The sequence below is a fragment of the Somniosus microcephalus genome, chromosome 7 (genome assembly GCF_052327205.1).
Source record: "Somniosus microcephalus isolate GS21.2 chromosome 7, FLI_Smic_1.0, whole genome shotgun sequence".
NCBI lineage: Eukaryota > Metazoa > Chordata > Chondrichthyes > Squaliformes > Somniosidae > Somniosus > Somniosus microcephalus.
The window spans coordinates 128707937-128729511 of NC_140993.1; the positions used below are offsets into that span (position 1 = coordinate 128707937).

General features: G+C 50.7%; 1 protein-coding gene across 1 annotated transcript in view; it reads right to left on the bottom strand.

Moving 5' to 3' along the window:
- Positions 1 to 21575, bottom strand: part of atp6v1h (ATPase H+ transporting V1 subunit H) — a 173402-nt gene that overhangs the window by 95994 nt on the left and 55833 nt on the right. Inside the window, exon 7 of the mRNA XM_085993957.1 lies at positions 3 to 50. Within this exon, the coding sequence (XP_085850083.1) occupies positions 3 to 50 (48 nt within the window). The remainder of the gene's footprint in view (positions 1 to 2; positions 51 to 21575) is intronic.

The window sequence follows — 21575 nt, forward strand, 5'->3', positions numbered from 1 at the left end:
ACCTCACTTGGAGAAACAGTTCCTGCTTCAGACCCCACAGTACGCAACTTCTAACAAAAAAATAAAAAATGACAGTTTTGTATAAATTGCAATCTAAATGGAAAATACAATACTTTAATAGCAAGATGACAACTCACAATTTATAAAACCAATGAACATGCACTACATTATTGTAGCACTGTCACAAAACTGAAAGTATTAATTTTACTTGAAGCACAGATAATCAGATGCCACTTTTAATTACAAGGCAGTTATAACATTTTTGCACAATGCACCAGTTAATGAAAGAAATTCATTTATAAGGGGTACACGAGGGTAAGGAAATTTATCCTGCCTCAGCTAGTACAATATATACACTTGCGCTCTCATTTTTTTGAAAGTAGGAAATATATCCACAGAAGTCAAATCTGTAATTAGTCAACTCAAAAAAAGAACTCCTTCCATGAAAAGTGCCAGAGTCACCATAAAATTCATAAGTAATCTGGCAGTACAAAATGTTGTGTATGTACCTTTAAGAGAAGAACTGATTCTATACTGCAGTACCGGCAGTGACCACCCCTGTATATAAAGCCATAGCAGGCTTCTGTACTTCAGTCTTAAGTTACCCTCTGTTCAGTAAATACCTGTTATTATTGTTCTCCTGCAGTCAGTGTATTATTTATACTCGGACACATTGGCGACGGACAGGTTCGAACTCACCTGCAGTACTGCATCACCTCACGGTGATCTTTCCCTGAGAAGAAGCTTCTTGGAGGTCGAAGTCAGAACAACGGGCGTCGACCGTGGGCAACCGCCCAAGGATCCATCGGAGTTCGGAGAGTTGCAGGAGAGGCTGTGGAGAGCTGGGCTTGGCTCCCCAGTCAAGGTGTTCCAGCAAATCGTGCTGGTAGCAGGTAGTGCACTGACCCTTCCGGACTGCGGCGGGCTCGAGCGGCTCTGCAAAAGGGGCCATGCAGCGTCGTCGGGAGGAAAAGAGAGAGAGGGTGGAGCGCACAGGGCGCGGTCGGTGCTCAAGTACCGGGCAGCGTAGAGAAAATAAAACAAGGGGAAGGAAAAGTGAGACGCGCCGAAGCCGCGGGTCGCCGCCATTACCCTGCAGAACGCTAGGACCAGCGTGGCAGCAAGGGGAAGAAGGAAAAGCGCGGCAGGCGCCATTTTATTCCATTGGGGAAGAAGGAAAAGCGCGGGAGGTGCCATTTTAATCCATTGGTGAAGAAAAAGCACGGGAGGTGCCATTTTAAATCACCCAAGATTCCGAAAAGTGGCAGTATCACTGCTTTCGACAACGAGGTAGAAGACTGGACCACGTATGTGGAAAGAATTGAAGTGTACTGCGAGGCAAATGAGGTGGCCGATGGAAAGAAGGCGTCGGTATTATTAAATCTGATGGGCGTGAGAACGTACGGCCTATTGCGGAATTTAATTACCCCAGCTAAACCAATGGAGAAAAGTTTTGAAGAGATTGTTAATATCTTACAGGAACACCTAAACCCTACACCGCTGCTGATAGCAGAAAGATTCAAGTTCCATAAAAGAAACCAGCACAAAGATGAGAGCAATGCTGACTATCTTACGGAACTACGCAAGTTATCGAAGAACTGCCAGTTCGGAGCAGGACTGGCAGACACCTTACGGGATAAGTTTGTCTGCGGGCTCCAGAGTGAAGGAACCCAGAAACAACTACTTTCGGAAAAGGACCCGACGCTAGAACAGGCTTTCAGCGTGGCAGTATCCTACGAAGCAGCAGCACGGGGAGCTGCGAAAACACAACAGAAACCACAAGAATACAGCGCTAACGAAATGGCGTATGGAGCAGAAAATTGCTATCGCTGCGGCAGAACAACCCATGATCAGAAGGACTGCTGGTTTAAGGACAAAGTATGCAGGCAATGTGGGAAAATGGGACACATAGCAAGAGTCTGCATGTCGGGAAAGAAAACCAACACTACAAGAACTACTAAGGAAAAGTACAAGAAAGTAAAGAAATTGACAGACAGTAGTTCGGAAGATCAGGAGAGTGATAAGGACTCCAGGAGCAGGAGACTAAGTTGTCTAAAGTTACACAACGTGATCGCAAAGGAGGATCACCGAACCATTTGGGTCACCCTCATGATAGCAGGGTCCCCAGTAAAGATGGAATTGGACACAGGATCAGCCCTAACTGTCATGAATCGACGAGACTATGAGCGGCTATTCTCACACATACCCTTGAAGGACACGTCCATTGTATTGAAGACATACACGGGGCAAAAAGTCTACCCCAGAGGAAAAATAAGGGTGCCAGTTCAATACAACGGCAAGGAAACACAGAAACTGTATCTATATATACTACCAGATGGAGGACCACCATTATTGGGACGTGAATGGATCCGAAAAATACAATTGGATTGGCATTCCATTCAGGCGCTAACTGTGACTGATAAAAAAGGATGATGACGTCACACCTGGACGACTGTCAAAGATTCTAACTGACGCGAAAGAGGTGTTCCAACAAGGACTTGGGACTCTAAAAGGAGTAACGGCAATGATAAAAATCGAAGATAACGCAAACCCAAAATTTTTTAAGGCCAGACCGGTACCTTACGCGATCCGCCCAGCCGTTGAAGCAGAGCTGGAGAGTCTGGAGCGTTCGGGTGTGCTGTCCAAGGTGGACTGGAGCGAGTGGGCCACACCCATCGTTCCTGTAATGAATAAATCATTGAGCAGCACGCCTGGGGAACCGAAGAAGGTTCGCATCTGTGGGGACTTCAAGGTAACTGTGAACCCAGTCCTGCACACAGTACAATATCCACTTCCACGGAAAGAAGATATTTTCGCCTCACTATCTGGAGGGAAACGCTTTACAAAGATTGATCTGGCCCAAGCGTATCTACAAATGGAGGTGGAAAAAGCATCTAGGAAATACCTCACGATAAACACTCACAAAGGCCTTTACCAGTACAATCGACTGGTATTCGGGGTAGCATCAGCCCCGGCTATTTGACAGGGGGCGATGGAACAAGTCCTGCAAGGGATCCCGGGGACCCAGTGTTATTTGGACGACATCCTGGTTACGGGCAAAAATGACAGTGAACACCTTGCCAACCTGGAGCAGGTGCTCACGAGATTACAGGAATATGGACTACGAGCCAACCGCCCCAAATGAGAGTTCTTCAGGAGACAAATCTCGTATTGTGGCCATATGATTGACGAGGAAGGGTTGCATAAGTCGCCGGACAAGATTGAGGCTATAGTCAAGGCTCCAGCACCGGAAAATGTGTCGCAACTGAGGTTGTTCCTCGGGTTGGTGAACTACTACCATAAGTTCTTGCCGAATTTATCTACAATTCTGCACCCACTGAACGCCCTACTGCAAACTGGAGTAACATGCAAACTGGAGTAACATGGAAATGGAGTGATGAGTGTAAGCGTGCCTTTCAGAAATGTAAATGCCTAATCACTTCAAAAGAAGTATTGGCCCACTACAATCCAACACTACCGATTCGGTTAGCATGTGATGCGTCTCCCTACGGCATCGGAGCGGTGCTGTCACACAAATTCCTTGACGGTTCAAAGAGGCCAATAGCCTTTGCGTCGCGCTCGTTAACCTCAGCCAAGCGTAACTACGCCCAGATTGACAGGGAGGCCCTCAGCCTGGTGTGGGGGGTGAAGAAGTTTAATCACTATCTGCACGGGCAGAAATTCACCCTACTGACTGATCATCAGCCCCTGGTCTCCATTTTTAACCCAAAGAAGGGCGTTCCGGTGATGACGGCACAACGGCTGTAAAGATGGTCACTTTTTCTAGGAGCACATCAGTATGACAGAGTACAAGCGTACGAAACAGCATGGAAACGCTGATGGGCTGTCGCGCCTACCGTTGCCTACGGTAGAGGAAGCACCTGCAGTGGACCCTGTTGAGATATTCCATGCGACCATAGTCGAATGTCTACCTGTTACAAACTCAAGTATAGAGAAGGAAACCCGAAATGACCCGACACACTCTCGGGTCTATGATTTGACGGTGAAGGGATAGCCAGCACATGGCGACTCACTGTTGCCAGCATTCTCGCCAAGGAGAGAACAGCTGTCAGTGTGCCGGGGGACCTTGATGTGTGGATCCAGAGTGGTAATTCCACCCAAGTTGAGAAATAGAGTGCTCAATGAGCTTCATGAGGGTCATCAGGGAGGGGTAAAAATGAAGAGCCTAGCCAGGGCGTTTGTGTGGTCGCTGGGAATCGATAAAGAAATCGAGGATATGACCAAGAGATGCACAGGATTCCAGAAGGTCCAAAACGCTCCACCACAGGCCCCGCTACATCCATGGGAGTGGCCCTCATCTCCATGGCAATGGGTACACATTGATTTTGCTGGTCCATTTATGGACTCAATGTTCCTAATCGCTGTGGACGCCCATTCGAAATGGCCAGAGGTCATCAAAATGTCCTCCACCACCACGGAGAAAACTATTGCAGTCCTACGGACCATCTTCGCCAGGAATGGCTTGCCAGAACAGATTTGCTCCGACAATGGGCCACAGTTTGTGTCCGAGGATTTCCGGAGGTTTCTGAGGAATAATGGGGTGAAACATTACACATCTGCCCCATATCATCCAGCCACAAATGGATTGGCTGAGAGGTTTGTTCAGACCTTTAAAAGGGCAATAAAGGCAATGCATAATGACGACATACCACTACAACACAAGGTGGATAATTTCTTGTTTACTTACCGGAATGCGACACATGCAGTCACCAACCAAGCTCCAGCCATAATGTTCTTCAACCGAAGGCTAAGATGTCGCCTGGATTTGCTCAAACCAAACATAAGACAAGATGTTGAGGATAAGCAATTCCAGCACATAAATGAGAAGCCAACCAAGAGCTTCAAGATAGGGCAACCAGTCTTGGCCCGCGACTACCGAACAGAAAAATGGCAGCCAGGAACGATATGCACACAGCAGGGACCACTAATGTACACAGTGGACGTTGGAGAGAGCATCGTGAGACGCCATGCTGACCAGATTCTAGAGTCAAAGGAACAAGCCAAACCTATACCACGAGCATGTGCACCTGGTAATCAACCCAAAGTACAGATTGCGTCTACCTGAGAAGCAGTGGTATTGGAAGCTGACGAACCAACCAATGACAATGAGCCAGAATCAACTCCGCCGCAAGAACAGGATACTCGAGAAAGGCGCTATCCAGTCAGGATCAGGAAGCCTCCTCAAAGACTGAACTTATAAATGATTATTTCAGTTGATGTATATAGTACAGAGAAAATTGTAATTGTAATTAGTTATTATTTAGTTGTTAAATGAGTGTTATGTACTGTTTATCTAAAAGGGGAGAAATTGTTGTGTATGTACCTTTAAGAGAAGAACTGATTCTATACTGCAGTACCGGCAGTGACCACCCCTGTATATAAAGCCATAGCAGGCTTCTGTACTTCAGTCTTAAGTTACCCTCCGTTCCAGCATTTCTGGATGTGCAGCTGCCTCAGTCAGCAGGAGGAGAAGGAGCAGCCAAACCAGGAGAGTGGAAAGTGGTGGTCTCCTGACCAGGAAGAGGAGGATATCGATGGACCACCGCCACCTCCACCTCCACCATCATCACAGCAACTGGGGGGCCTGGAGAGAGAGAGGACAGAGGAGGAGAAGGAGAAGGGAGGCCAGCAACAACACCAACCAGGGGAGAGGCCTTTCCATTACTGCCTCCCCAAATTGGCCTCCACTTCAGGAGAGGGAGAGAGGGGAGAGAAACAACCAACAACCACCAACTGTTTGGAAGGAGGGAAGAACATCATCATCTTTCAGGTGGGTGTTATTTGGTGCACTCTCCCAAAGACTTTGTATTTTAGGTGGGGGAAGAAAAGAAGAAACAAGGCCGATCATCAAGGGGTGTCTGTGTGTGGCTCTTGTTAAAAACTAGGCCACACACCACTAATAAGCACCCCTTCAATTGCCTGACCTGGGACAGCTGGAGCTGCCTAGGTGAAGTCCAATTACATCGTTAAGAGCTGGTGTGCGATTGAGCATGGGGCATCTCCAGCTTTCCCAGGTGAAGACATCTTCTCCCCCTGCCAGAAGACCACCTTCAAAGACTTTAAATTCCCATCGGAGAGTGCACCCCTGCCAACACCCACCCACCCACCATCCTGAGTGGCAACATTGCCCTTGCGGCCTCCCTCCTTCCCCACCCCCCCCCTCTCTCTCTCTCTCTGCCTACCTCTGAGGCACCTCAATTTCATCTCTTTTTATTAATTGCCTATTGAGCAGAGGGGAGAAGGCCCCTCTCCCAATTTCAATCAATAAGGGGAGAGGTGTGTCTTCATTTTAAACAGCTCCCTCTGCTCAATAGAGGACCAAAAAATACCTGAGGCCATTAACACCTTCAGGCCTGTGACTTGGGGTGAGTGTAGCCCTTATAAAAACACCCCATAATGGCGACTGCATCTTCGCCGGTGGCGGGGCCAGCCAGGACTTATGCGGGAGTGGCAGCCACAGCCACAGCCACAGCTGCTCCCGCTGCTTCTGCTGCCCCGTCACCTTTTAAAATTATGACAAAAAAGCTTGGGGTGAAGAGCTACACTCACCCCACTATGACCATTGAGGCCTGCGTTAAAGCCATGGCTGGGGTCGTCGGCCCCTCAGCCATCGTCGCGGCCTCAAAAATGTACGGGAAGGCCGTGTTCTTCCTGGGGTCGGAGCGGGCGGTGTCCCTGGCCGTCGCCAAGGGGCTATCCGTGGGCGGGATCTTCCTGCCGGTGGATCCTCTAGAGGCCACCGCGCAGAGGATCGTCATCTCGAACGTCCCGCCCTATGTTCCTGGTGAGCTCCTCCTCCCCCCCCCATTTATGCCAAATTGGGGAGGTGAGGTCGGGGATTACGCCCATCCCGCTCGGCTTCCGGAAAGCCTGCCTTCGCCACGTCTTCTCCTTCCGGCGCCAGCTGTTTATCCAGCTGGCACGGGAGGAGGACACCGACGGGGCGTTCGTCGTCCACCACGAGGGGACCGCCTATCGCGTCTTCTGGATGTCGGACGGTGTGCGGTGCCACGCCTGCAAGGAGGTGGGGTACATCCGGAAAAACTGCCCCGCCTCCCAAGGCCGCCGGATCATCTCGTGCGGCCGAGGCTGGCGCCGCCACCGCTCCTCCCCCCGGATCTGCCCGCGCGTCGGGAACGTCTGATGCGCGGTTGATGTCGGGGGCCGATGCCACCAAGGCCTCCGGCGGGGGGGAGGGAGCGCGTCCGGCCGGAAAGAAGGCGCGGCGGAAAAATAAACACCTTAGAGCGGGTCCCCCCGTGGATGGCCAGCCCTTGCCCCTTGCGCCCCTTGCACCTGCGCTCCTCGCGGAGTTAATCGGGTCAGACGCGAGTGGGAGGGGCCTTGTGCCCGAGCCTGTGGCCGCAGCGGTAACGCCAATACCTGCGGCCGGGCTCGGGCCCGAGGAACCCGACAAACCTGCTCCGCCGGAGGGAGCAGAGGAGGAGGCCTCTGCAGACATGGAGGTCTCCCTCGCTCCCTCCGTGCTAAAAAGGCGCGACCCCCTGGAAGAGGAGGAGGAAGGTCCCTCCGAGCAGGGGGGGTCGTCGCCCGCCGCGGGTACTGCGCCCCCCCCCACCCCCGCTGTCGTCATCACCAGCGATCGGCAGGGGTCGCCTGTCCCTCGGGAGGCTGAGGCAGATGTGTCTGTCCGGCACGTGACTCCCGGGGATGGGGACGAGACCCTGCCCGTGGGGGGGTCGTGGAACAACCCGCAGCTATTGACATTTTATCGGTGCCGTTACCCCTCGCCGGGTCGGGCAGCCTGGGTCGGGCGAGCTCGAGGAAAATGAGCTCGCCCAATGCGACCCGGACATCTCCGAGGGGCTGCTCGTACCAGTGGAGGTTTTAATTGAAAACACCCCATCCGCTGGGTCGGAGGCTGGTGGCGGGGAGGAGGACGGCCCCCTGGCTGCGTCTCTGGTGCCGGACGTACTGGAGGAGCTGGGAATTGTTCTCTCCCCGGTTTCTCCGGTCGTTCTGGCGTCTGAGGCGGGGGACTCCGAACCGCCGCCGTCTTCTGGCCCGGCGCCCCTAGAGGAGCCCAGGGAGGAATCCTCTCCCGCCAATCCTTGGGGTGGGATCCGGGCGGAGGCGGGGACGGCTGGTGCGGCCGAGCCGTTCGCTGCGCACTGTGCGACGGACGGGTCGGCCGCTGGTGACGACCCCCTGGAGGATGGGGACTCGATGATGGGCACGAGGACGATTTGGACTCCACCGTCCACGAGGCGCTGGATGACCTCGTGCCCCTCGCCGAGTCTCTCCTCATTCCCGGAAGGGAACTCCGGGACTTTATGGCCACGTGCCGGGGTCGGCAAAATAAGATCTGGCTGGCCCTCGACAGGTGGTCGGAGCTGGCGCTACTCATCAGATCCTTCCGTGCTGCCGTTAAAATCATGGGCGCGGACCCGCTCGAGCTGTGTCGGCTCAGAACGTTTCTCACTGGGCTGCGGAGGAAGTGGCGGCTGACCAGCGGCTGCGCTCCCTCCCCCCGTTAGGTGTAGGTAGAGGTTGCACTATGCTTCTGACATGAAGATAACCATAGCCAGCAGGGAGGCGCGCCGCAGATTCAACAACTTCTCGGTCCTTCGGGACGGGAAGTATGCAGTGTGTTTCCTGCAAGAAACCCACACCGTTCCGGGAGACGAAGCCACGTGGCTCCTGGAGTGGCAAGGAGGGGTCAGCAGAAGTCACCTCTCCAACAATTCCAGCGGGGTGGCTATCTTGCTGGCCCCACATTTTCAGCCGGAGATCTTGGGGGTCAAGGAGTACGTGCCGGGCCGCTTGCTCCAGGTCACTGTTCGCCTGGGGGGCGTGCCGCTCCATCTAGTGAACGTGTACGCCCCTCAGACCGGTGCGCAGCAAGTGCGCTTCTTCGAAGAAGTGTCTGCTCTTTTGGGCTCCGTCGACGCGGGCGAGTGAGTCATCCTCGGGGGGGATTTTAACTGCACCCTCGAGGCGAGGGACCGTTCGGGTCCCCCGTGAAGTCCGGCGGCGATGGAGAAGTTGAGGGACCTGGTCGGGTCCTTCGACTTGGTGGACGTCTGGCGAAATCTCCACCCCGACTCCAGTGCCTTCACTAGCGTGAGGTCTGGGGGAGGAAGGTCCAGAATCGACCGCCTCTACATTTCCCGGGCGTACGTCTTCTGCGTTCCGACGGCTTCCATGCGGCCGGTGCCGTGCACGGCCACCACCTGGTGTGGGCGGAGCTCGCTCCGCTGCGCGCGCGGGGGTGGTCCGCGTACTGGCATTTTAACAACCTGCTGCTGGAGGACGCGCGGTTCCGGGATTCATTTAGTCGGTTCTGGGCCGACTGGAGAAGGAAGCGGGGGGGCTTCCCCTCCTTGAGGCTATGGTGGGACGTGGGCAAGGCTCCCATCCGTCTCTTCTGTCAGGAGTACACGAAGGGGTCGACCAAGAGGCGGGAGGCCCGGGTCGGGCGGTTGGAGAAGGAGGTGCTCGAGCTGGAGTCCCGTCTCGGTCAGGTCGTCGAGGACCCGGCCCTGCGGAAGGTGTACGAAGAGAAGAAGGGCGCGCTGAAGGACCTGCAGCTCGTCGGGTCCCGAGGCGCGTACGTGAGGTCGCGGATCCCGCTCCTGCGGGACCTGGACCGCGGCTCCCCCTTCTTCTACTCGCTGGAAAAAAGACGGGAGGGTCCGTAAGCAGCTCTTGGGGCTGCTGGCCGACGACGGATCACTGGTCTCAGATCCGGAGGGAATCAGCGCGGAGACCCGCGCCTATTACGGGGCTCTGTTCTCTCCGGATCTGTCCAGCAAGGATGTGCGCAGAGTTTTGTGGGAGGACCTGCCGAAGGTCAGCCCGGAGGGCGCCGAAAAATTGGACGCTCCACAAAGCCTGGCGGAGCTGACTGGCACCCTCCGCCAGCTCTCTAGGGGAAAGTCCCCGGGGCTGGACGGGCTGACCGTGGAGTTCCACAGGGCGTTCTGGGACATCTTGGTTGGGGGGGGGGGGGGGGGGGGGCGCGACTACGCGTGGGTCCTGGGGGGAAGTTTGGCGACCGGGCAGATGCCCCTCTCTTGGCACAGGGCGGTCATTGTCCTGCTGCCTAAGAAGGGGGATCTCCGCCTCCTTAAGAACTGGCGCCCGGTCTCCCCCCCTCAGCACGGACTATAAAATCTTTGCCAGGGCCATGTCTGCTCGCCTTGGCACCGTGCTGGCCCACATGATCCACCCCGACCAGTCCTACACGGTCCCGGGCCGGACCATCCACGATAACATCCATCTGGTCCGGGACCTGGTCCACCACTCCCAGATGGCTGGTCTGTCGGTCGCCTTCCTTTCCCTGGATCAGGAGAAGGCGTTCGACAGGGTGGATCGAGTATCTCTTCGGGACTCTGCGCGCATTCGGGTTCGGGACGTATTTCGTCGCCCGGATCCGACTTCTGTATGCTGCCGCGGAGTGTCTGATTAAAGTTAACGGGTCCTTGACGGCGCCCCTTCGCTTCGGGAGTGGGGTGCGTCAGGGATGCCCCATATCCGGTCAGTTATACGCCATTTGCGTGGAGCCTTTCCTGCGCCCCTTGCGAAAGAGGTTGACGGGACTGGCTCTGCAAGGGCCGGGCGTGGAGGTGGTCCTCTCGGCTTACGCCGATGACGTGCTCCTCACGGTCACGGATCCCGCTGACTTGCGGAGGATGCGGGAATGCCAGCAGATTTACTCGGACGCATCCTCCGCCAAGATCAACTGGGAGAAATGTTCCGGACTCCTGGTGGGTCAGTGGCAGGTGGACTCCCTGCCGGAGGAGTTCAGGCCTTTCGCCTGGAGCACCACGCACCTCCTCTATTTGGGAGTCTACCTTAGCCCTGCCGAGGACGCCTGGCCGGCGAACTGGCAAGAGCTGGAGGCCAAAGTCACCGCTCGCCTTGGACGCTGGACAGGACTGCTCCGAGTGTTGTCCTACAGGGGTCGAGCGCTGGTCATAAACCAGCTGGTGGCCGCCCTGTTGTGGTACCGGTTGGTCACTTTGATCCCTCCCCCTGCGTTTGTCGCCAAGATGCAGAAGAAGCTCATCGACTTCTTCTGGGACAAAAGAAAGCATTGGGTCTCTGCCGCGGTTCTGTGTCTCCCGCTTAGGGAAGGCGGTCAGGCGCTGGTGTGCCTTCGCACCCAGGCTGCGACTTTCCGTCTTCAGACGCTGCAGAGATACCTGTACATCGAGAATCCTCCGAGATGGTATGCGCTGGCGACGTTTTTCTTCCGCCAGCTGCACGGCCTCAATTACGACACGCAGCTCCTGTTCGCGAAAGTGGGCGGCAGGCGTGCCGGCCTGCTGGAGCTGCCTATCTTCTACCAGGAACTGCTATGGGTTTGGAACTATGTCGCTTCCAGGCGGAGCTCTTCCCCCGTCAGGAGCGGCGGCTCTCCTTCGGGAGCCGCTGCTCAGGAATCCGCACCTCCACGAACGCGGGTTCGGACGGCTGGCGGAGGGCAGGGCTGTGCCTGGCGAGGTGACCAGAGTCAGGGACCTGCTCGATGGCGGAGGAGCGGGCTGGATGGCGCCGGAGGAGCTGGCGCGGCGCTTGTCCTGGGCCAACGTCCGGCTCGCGGTCGAAGCCATTGAATCGGTGAAAGCGGCACTGGGCCCCCGACTCCACTAGGCGTATCGAGGCGGCTCAAGCACGTGGGGCGATCCCGTCCGAGCTTACCCCCGTTCGGACGGAATTCCTCATCGGCGCCCGGCCCCGAAACTCCCCTCGGGAACCGGCGCCTCACAACTCTAGCCGTCTCGAGGAAATACCCTCCGTGCCTTTTCATTCCGCGTGGAGGGGTTTCCTGTACGGGCTGCTCCTGCACACTCACCACTTTGCCATCTTTGTCTACCGTCCGGACACGGCTTGGCGTGGCGTCTTGCCGACTGGCGGTGGCGGAGGTCCCCAATGGGGGACTCTCTACGCGGGAGTCCTCCCTTGTTCCATCGGGGACTTGGCCTGGAGGGTGTTGCACGGAGTGGTCCCGTGCAATAAGGTTTTAAGTAGGTTCATGGACTCCCAGGGCGCCTGCATTTTTTGCGGCCTGGAGGAGTCCGTGTTTCACATTTATATGGAGCGAGAGAGGTTGCAGCCCCTCTTTCACTACTTGAAGGGGCTGCTCCTCGATTTTTGGTTGCACTTCAGTCCCACGCTCTTGATGTACGGTCACTCGGTGCGGAGGGGAGCGGACAGGTTGGAGGACCTCCTTGTGGGCCTGCTCCTGGGCCTGGCTAAAAGAGCCATCAATTGGTCCAGGCAGCGGGCGGTCGAGGGGGTCGTCCAGCCGGATTCCCTGCCTCTCTTCCGCGGCCATGTTCGCGCCTGGGTGGCCCTGGAGATGGAGCACGCGGTGTCCACTGGCGCGCTTGAGTATTTCCGCGACCGGTGGGCACCGCGGGGACTGGAGTGCATTATCAACCCGGAAAACCAAATTTTAATTTGATTTGTTAAGTTTTAGTTGCATTTTTGTTTATTTACAGTCCAATTGGTTTTTTTTTTGGGTCCAAACAAATACCCTCTGTTCAGTAAATACCTGTTATTATTGTTCTCCTGCAGTCCGTGTATTATTTATACTCAGACCCTACACAAAATCGTTTATTAAAAATAAGAAAAAAAAAGTTAAGACTCAGTAAAACATCATTGCATTTCCAACACCAAAAACAGATTATCTGGTCAGTATCACATTGCTGTTTGTGGGAGCCTGCGGCAGCCAATTTGCGCACAGCGTTTCTTACATTACAACAGCGGAAACAGCATATTATTGACAGAGCTAACCAAAGGATCAGATCAAAGCTCTGCAGTCCAACAACATCCAGTCGTGAATGGTGGTGGACAATTAAACAACAGGAGGAGGCTCCATGAAAATCCCCATTCACAATAATGGCAGAACCCAGCGCGTGAGTGCAAAACCCAATGTTGAAGTGTTTGCAACCATCTTCAGCCAGAAGTGCCGAGTGAATGATCCATCTCAGCCTCCTCCTGAGCTCCCCACCATCACAGAAGCCAGCCAATACCAAAAATAGTGGGAAACCAATAGGCTAATAAGAGCGAGGAGCTTAAAGTAATTAAGATCAGTAGAGAAAAAGTACTTGAGAAACTAATGGCCGACAATCACCTGGACCTGATGGCCTACATCCTAGGGTTCTAGAAGAGGTGGCTGTTGAGATAGTGGATGCAATGGTTGTGATCTTCCAAAGTTCCCTAGAATCTAGAACAGTCCAAGCAGATTGGAAGGTAGCAAATGTAACACCACTATTCAAGAAGAGAGGGAGAGAGAAAACTGGGAACTACAGGTCAGTTAGCCTGACATCAGTTGTCAGGAAAATGCTGGAATCCATTGTTAAGGAAGTAGTAACAGGGCACATAGAAAATCATAATGGCTCAGATTTTCTGGAGCTGATGACCGCATACACTGTTGTAAGTGCCCCGCAAGTTCCAGGTTTCCGCGTGCGATGCGCATGCACGAAAACTCAGAACTTACGATCTGTCAAGTTTCAGCTTGACAGATCCACTGCATCCCCAGGAAATGGGCACTCGCTGGCAGATAGCCCAACTACTTTTAACTTTCATATACATTGGGATAAGCAGACTAGCACCAGTCAGAAAGGTAGTGAATTTCTTGTCTGTCTGGGATAGTTTTTTACAACAATATGTCCTAGAGGCAACATGGGGGCATGCCATATTAGCTTTAGTAATGAGGAATGAGCCAGATTGAGTTAAAAGCCTAACTGTGCGTGAACATTTATCCAATAGTGATCATACCATGATCGAGTTCAATGTAGCATTTGAAAGGGAGCAACACGAAACAGCTACTAAGGTTCTAGATTTGGATAAGGCCAACTTCAAAGGGAGGAGACAGAGACTGTCCACAGTAAACTGGGCAAATCTGTTAATGGATAAAACAACACGATCAGTGGGAGATGTTCAAAAAAGAATTTAAGGTGACACAGAACAAGTTTATACCCGAGGGGCAAGAGCTCAACTTGCCAAAAAAAAAACAGCCATGGACAACTAAATAGGTATGGAAAAGCAACTGAAAGAAAAAAATAGCACAGATCCTGACAAATGGGAAAGATACAAGAACAGCAAAGGATCACAAAACAGATAGTAAAAGCTACAAAAAGGGAGTATGACAGGAAACTTGCAAGGGATATCAAAATCAACATGAAATTTTTTACAATTATATTCGGAAAAAGAGGGTAGTCAGGAGCAATACTGGCCCCTTAAAAACTGAAAGCGGTGATATGGTCAATGATAATAAGGAAATGGTGAACGTGTTGAGTAATTACTTTGCGTCAGTATATACAGTAGAGGAAGAGAATAGCATGCCAGAAATCCCAAGGAAACTAAATCAGCGACAGGGACTCAATAAAATTAATGCAACTAAAATAACAGTAATGAAGAAAATGATGGCACTACAGAGTGGCAAATCCCAGGGTCAGATGGTTTCCATCCCAGGGTTTTAAAGGAAGTAAGTGAGTACATTGCAGATGTCCCAACTATAATCTTCCAAAGTTCTCTCAATTCAGTAACCGTTTTAGATTGGAAAATTGTGCATGTCACTCCGTTATTTAAAAGTGGTGACAGAAGGAAACCAGGGAATTACAGACCAGTTAGCTTAACATCTGTTGTTGGGAAATTGCTAGAGTCTATAATTAAGGATAGGGCGACTGAACACCTCAAAAAATTTCAGTTGTTCAGAGAGCCAGCATGGATGTGTGAAAGGTAGGTCATGCCTGACAAACCTAATAGGTGACTAAAGTAGTGGACAGGGGAATGTCTATGGATGTTATTTATATGGACTTCCAGAAGGCATTTGATAAAGTCCCACATAAGAGACTGTGAACTAAGGTAGAAGCCCACGGAATTGAGGGCAAATTATAGACCTGGTTAAGAAATTGGCTGAACGGCAGGAGACAGACAGTAGGGATAATTGGTCGGTACTCAAATTGGCAGGAGGTGACTAGTGGTGTCCCACAGGTATGTGTGTTGGGGCCTCAAATATTCACAATAGATTTAGATAATGGCATGGAAAGTCATATATCCAAATTTGCCGATGACACAAAGATAGGTGACATTGTAGATGAAAGCATAAAATTACAAAGGGATAGCGACAGATTAAGTGAATGGGCAAAACTGTGGCAAATGTGAGGTCATCCACTTTGGACCTAAAAAAGGATAGAACAGGGTATTTCTAAATGGTGAAAGGCTAAAAACAGTGGAGGTGTAAAGAGACTTGGGGATCCAGGTACATAGATCATTAAAAGGTCATGAACAGGTACAGAAAATAATCAAAAAGGCTAATGGGACACTGGCCTTTATATTTAGAGGACTAGAATACAAGGGGGTAGAAGTTATGCTGCAGCTATACAAAGCCCTGGTTTAGACCACACCTGGAGTACTGAGCGCAGTTCTGGGCACCACACCTTAGGAAGGATTGGCCTTGAAGCGTAGGTTTACCAGAATGATACCCGGACTCCAAGGGTTAAGTTACAAGGAGATTTTACACAAATTAGGGTTGTATTCCCTAGAATTTAGACGGTTAAGGGGTGATCTGATCAAAGTTTAAGATATTAAGAGGAACAGATAGGGTACATAGCGCGAAACTATTTCCACTGGCTGGGGATTCTAGGACCGGGGGCATAGCCTAAAAATTAGAGACAGACTTGTTTCAGGAGTGAAATTAGGAAACACTTCTACGCACAAAGGGTGGCAGAAGTTTGGAACATTCTCCTGCAAATGGCAACTGATGCTAGATCAATTGTTAATTTTAAATCAGAGATTGATAGCTTTGTGTTAACCAAAGGTGATATGGGCCAAAGGTATATGGAGTTAGGTCGCAGATCAACCATGAACTCATTGTATAGCGGAGCAGGCTCAAGGGGCTGAATGGCCTATTCCTGTTCCTATGTTCCTACTGCTCAGCGAATGCCCATGAAACTCTTACGCCTGGTAAAAGCAGGGGTAGCGACTTTACCAGTGTAAGAGTTTAAATAAATATTAAAATAATTTAATTTAACAAAAACCTTTAAAATTAGTTACGTTATTTTTAGCCCCTTTAAAATGTTTAAATTTATTTTTCAAAAAATTAAATGTTTAATTTAATTGTATTTTAATTAATTTTAAACATGTAATGATTTATTTTTATTTAACTGGTGTGTAATTGTGATTTTTAGGGGATTCCTATTCAGGCTTATGGGGATTCCGCACGAATATGGAATCCCCATAAGCATAATGGGGTCCCCTTTCTGATTGGTTGGCCTGGCCCACGTGATCCCAGGGGCGCTTGCGATCCACGTGCACCCGTGATACGTGGGCCTTTACACAGGCGTACAGGTAGAGGCCCAGGAGCGCAAGTGTTCAAACCTCCGGGACCATAAAGTAAATTCATACTTCGGCATTCACAGGAAACCTCCAACCGTGAATTCAAGCCCAATATGATTAGGCAGCATCAACATGGTTTTATGAAATTGTGTTTAACAAATTTTAGTATTTTTCAGGATGTAAATAGCAGGGTAGATAAAAGGGGAACCAGTGGATGTAGTATATTTGGATTTCCAAAAGGCATTTGATAAGGTGCCACTTAAGGTTGCTATGCAAGATAAGGGCTCACGAGGTTGGGGATAATATATTAGCATGGATAGAGGGTTGGTTAATGGACAGAAAACAGAGAGTAGGGATAAATGGGTCATTTTCTGGTTGGCAAGCTGTAACTGGTGCCATAAGGATCAGTGCTTGGGCCTCAGCTATTTACAATCTATAATAATGACTTAGATGAAGGGACCAAGTACAATGTATCCAAATTTGCTGATGATGCAAAGCTAGGTGGGAAAGTAAGCTGTGAGGAGGACACAAAGCCGGCAAAGGGATATCGACAGGTTCAGTGAATGGGCAATAAAGGTGGCAGATGGAGTATAGTGTGGGAAATGTGAGGTTATTCACTTTGTAGGAAGAATAGAAAAACAGGATGTTTTTAAAATGGAGAAAACTATTAAATGTTGGCGTTCAGAGAGATTTAGATGTCTTAGTATAGGAAACACAAAGTTGGCATACGGCATGTTGGCCTTTTTGCAAGGGGTTTGGAGCACAACAGTGTCTTGCTACAATGGTACAGGGCTTTGGTGAGACCACACCTGGAGTACTGTGCACAGTTTTGGTCTCCTTATCCAAGGACGGACATACTTGCCATAAAGGCGGTGCAACAAAGGTTCACTAGATTGATCCTTGGGATGGAAGGGTTGTCCTATGGAGGAGATTCAGTAGAGATTGGGTGTATACTCTCTAGAGTTCAGAAGAATTAAAAAGGTGATCTCATTAAAACATAAGGGGCCAGAAATTCAGATCGGGGGCTTGCCGCGCGTGCAAGCCCCTGATATGCACTTACCCGACGCGCTGGCCGTTGACCTCCAGGGACGCCTGGAATTCGATTTTGAAAAAGAAGAATCCCGGGCAGCGTATGACGTCACGCCGCCCAGGAGTGCAGCTAGCGTGAAGCCTGTAGCGTGCTGTGCAACTGAGACACGCCCCTTGAGGTCTCAGTTTAACAGGACACGCCCCCAATGTTTCTGCCAAGCTGCTAAGCATTTTTACATGCAAAGCAGCAGTTTAAATAGGTTTTTGGAAGTTTTTTGAAGATTTTGGTAACTTTTAAAAACGTTTACATTATTTTGAAGAATCTGAAGTAGTTTTAAACAGAATTAAAGCAATTTAAAGACTTTTAAAAGCCCTAAAAGAATTTTTTAAATTCCATTTATTTATTTAGCAATGTCGTCGTCATACGTGTCTTCACACTGTTCCCTTTGGGGAACTGTATGAAGTGGTGGAAGGATTTATGGCCATGATTAACGCTCATTCCGTGACCGTAACCATCTTTGAACCAGCCATTAGGGCGGTTAGTCCTATGGCGGGAGGGTTTTACGGGCTCCCACAAGCTATACAAGGAGGGGGGGGCCACCCACACCCACGGACGCAAATATCCCACTGGATGTCAACCCAGAATTTAGAGCCGGAGCTCCGACTCCACTTGCCGGGACTGTCTGGAGCGGGGTTCGAAACCCTACCCTGATCTGGCCCAGCGGCGGGGATCCTACCGCTATGCCAAAGGCCCAATCTGATTAGCAAAGTGAAATGGCTGGAATGAGCACAATTCACGGCATTAAAAGAACTCACAATTGAACTGATGATGACCTCAGCAATCTCCTCAAGGAGGTGGAGGCGCAGCGCCTGCTCATCATTGGTAGTGAGAAGTCAAAGGCGCCGCAAAAAGGGCAGATGATAGCTTGGTCTTTCAAGTGGCAGCATAGGGCTCCAGTCACGGGGAGGGAAAAGGCGCAGGAAACGTATGGGTGTCACCTTGTGCGGAGTGGGCCTTTTGCGTAGAAGTAAGCATCCCCGCCGCTGGGCCAGGAGTAGGGTTTCGAACCCCACTCCAGACAGTCCCGGCAAGTGGAGTCGGAGCTCCAACTATAAATTCTGGGTGGACATCCAGCGGGATACTTGCGTCCGTGGGTGTGGGTGGCCCCCCCCCCCCTCAGATGGGTTGTGGGAGCCCGTAAAACCCTCACGCCATAGGACTAACCACCCTAATGGCTGGTTCAAAGATGGTTACGGTTACGGAATGAGCGTTAATCACAGCCATAAATCCTTCCACCACTTCATACAGTTCCCGAAAGGGAACAGTGTGAGGATACGTACGACGATGACCTCTTGCGCAATGCACCTCCTTGGACCCTCAGTCGCAGATGCGAGGGGGCAAATCGTGCAATTGTTAAATTTTTCATTTTATTGACATGTAAAATGTTGACCCAGTAATTCCCTTCCAAATGCGCGAGTACGGTCGGGGTACTTACGCGTCTGGCCGGAGGAAATGCCGGTTTTCAGCATGCACAGTGCATGTGGGGAAAACCGGCATTTCCTGTCCTCTGAACGAAGGGGTTCAGAGGCAGAACACGTGCAACTGCACAGGCAGCGCGTGCGCAGTAAAATTCGCTGCTTTCATTCATGCTTTCAGTGAGGTCAAGTCCTTACAACTTACACATGAAAAAAGTATGGGTACAGTTGCTCCAGAGGCTGCGGAGGAAGATATTTCTTATCGTGGAGCTTCTGAAAGTATGTATGTCTGTATATATTCCTTTGCGTGTTATGTATATATTCCTTTACTTATGTGTATGAATGTATTATTTAATTATGACTTTCAGAGAAAGTAACTTATTGGAAAATCATAATTAAAAACATACATTCATACACATAAGTAAAGGAACATTCATACACATAAGTAAAGGAATATAAAAACATACATACATATACGTAAAGGAATATATGCGGACATACATACATAATTACTTATTACTGATGAAAAGTTTCTTTCTTAAAAGTGCTGGAAATGTTACATTACTCATTTTAGAACACTCATTTTCACATTCCATTCACACAGCCACAATTGCTCCTTCTACCTACCGTTCTGAAAACCCGTTTAAAAAAAAAAAAAAAAAATTTAAACTTTAAAACTTTCTTAAAATAACTTCCCTCCCTTTCCCAAACAAAAATATTGCCTTTCAGAAGCTCCACGATAAAATATATCTTCCTCCACAGCCTTGGAACAACTTTACACATGCTTTTTTCAAGTGTAACTTGTAAGGACTTACCCTCACTGAATCCATGAATGAAATCGATGAAGTTCACTGCGCAAGCGCTGCCTGTGCAGTCGCACGCGCTGTGCCTCTGAACCCCTTCGTTCAGAGGACTGGAAATGCCGGCGTTCCCCGCATGCGCTGTGCATGCTGAACGCCGGCATTTCCACCGGCCAGATGCGTGAGTACCCAGACCGTACTCACGCATTTGGACCCGAATTTCTGGCCCATTATCCTGAAGGGGAATGACAGGGTAGATGCCGAGAGCTCGTTTCCCTTGGCTGGAGAGTCTAGAACTAGGGAGCATTGTCCAAGGATAAGGGGTCAGCCGTTTAAGACTGAAATGAGGAAGAATTTCTTCACTCAGGAGGGTTGAGAATCTTTGGAATTCTCTACCCCAAAGGGCTGTCAATGCTGAATAGTTGAGTGTATTCAAGGCTAAGATATATATTTTTGGACTCCAGGAGAAATCAAGGGATATGGAAATCCAGCAAGAAAGTGGAGTTGAGGTCGAAGATCAGCCATGATTTTACTGAATGGCAGAGCAGGCTCGAAGGGCATATGGCTTACTCCTGCTCCTAATACACATGTTCTTAACGGCTTAGCGCACTGGATACAACAAAGGCTTTGGGCCCGAAATCATCCCGGCTGTCGTGCTGAAGACGTGCTCCAGAACTAGCCGCACCTCTGGTCAAGCTATTCTACTACAGCTACAACAGTGTCATCTACCGGACAATGTGGAAAATTGCCACGGTATGTCCTGTCCACAAATCGCAGGACAAATCCAATCCGGCCAATTACCGCCTCATCAGTCTACTCTCAATAATCAGTAAAGTGATGGAAGTGGTCATCGACAGTGCTATCAAGCGGCACTTACTCATCAATGCTCAGATTGGGTTCCGCCAGAACCACTCTGCTCCAGACCTCATTACAGCCTTAGTCCAAACATGGACAAAAGAGCTGAATTCCAGGAGGTGAGGCGAGAGTGACTGCCCTTGACATCAAGGCAGCATTTGACTGAGTGTGGCATCAAGGAGCCCTAGTAAAACTGAAGCCAAAGGGAAATGGGAAAACACTCCACTGGCTGGAGTCATACCTAGCACAAAGGAAGATGGTTGGGGTTGTTGGAGGCCAATCATCTCAGCCCCAGGATATCGCTGCAGGAGTTCCTCAGGGCTGTGTCTTAGCACGCAACCACCTTCAGCTGCTTCATCAATGACCTTCCCTCCATCATAAAGTCAGAAATGGGGATGTTCGCTGATGATTGCAGAGTGTTCAGTTCCATTCACAAGTCCTCGGATAATGAAGAAGTCCGTGGCCATATGCAGCAAAACCTAGATGACATTCAGGCTTGGGCTGATAAGTGGCAAGTAACAATCACGCCACATAAGTGCCAGGCAATGACTATCTCCAACAAGAGAGACTAACCACCGCCCCTTGACATTCAACGGCATTACCATCGCGGAATCCCCAAGAATCAACAGCCTGGGGTCACCATTGACCAGACACTTAACTGGACCAGCCACATAAATATTGTGGCTACAAGAGCAGGTCAGAGACCGGGTATTCTGCGGCGAGTGTCTCACCTCCCAACTCCCCAAAGCCTTTCCACCATCTACAAGGCACAGGTAAGGAGTGTGATGGAATACTTTTCACTTGCCTGGATGAGTGCAGCTCCAACAACATTCAAGAAGCTTGACACAATCCAGGACAAAGCAACTCGCTTGACTGGTACCCCATCCACATTCGCTCCCTCCACCACTGGCACACCGTGGCTGCAGTGTGTACCATCTGCAAAATGCATGCAGCAACTCATCAAGGCTTCTTCGATAGAACTACCCAAACCCGCAACCTCTACCACCTAGAAGGACAAGGGCAACAGGCGCATGGGAACACCACCTCCAAGTTCCCCTCTGGTCGCACACCATCCTGCCC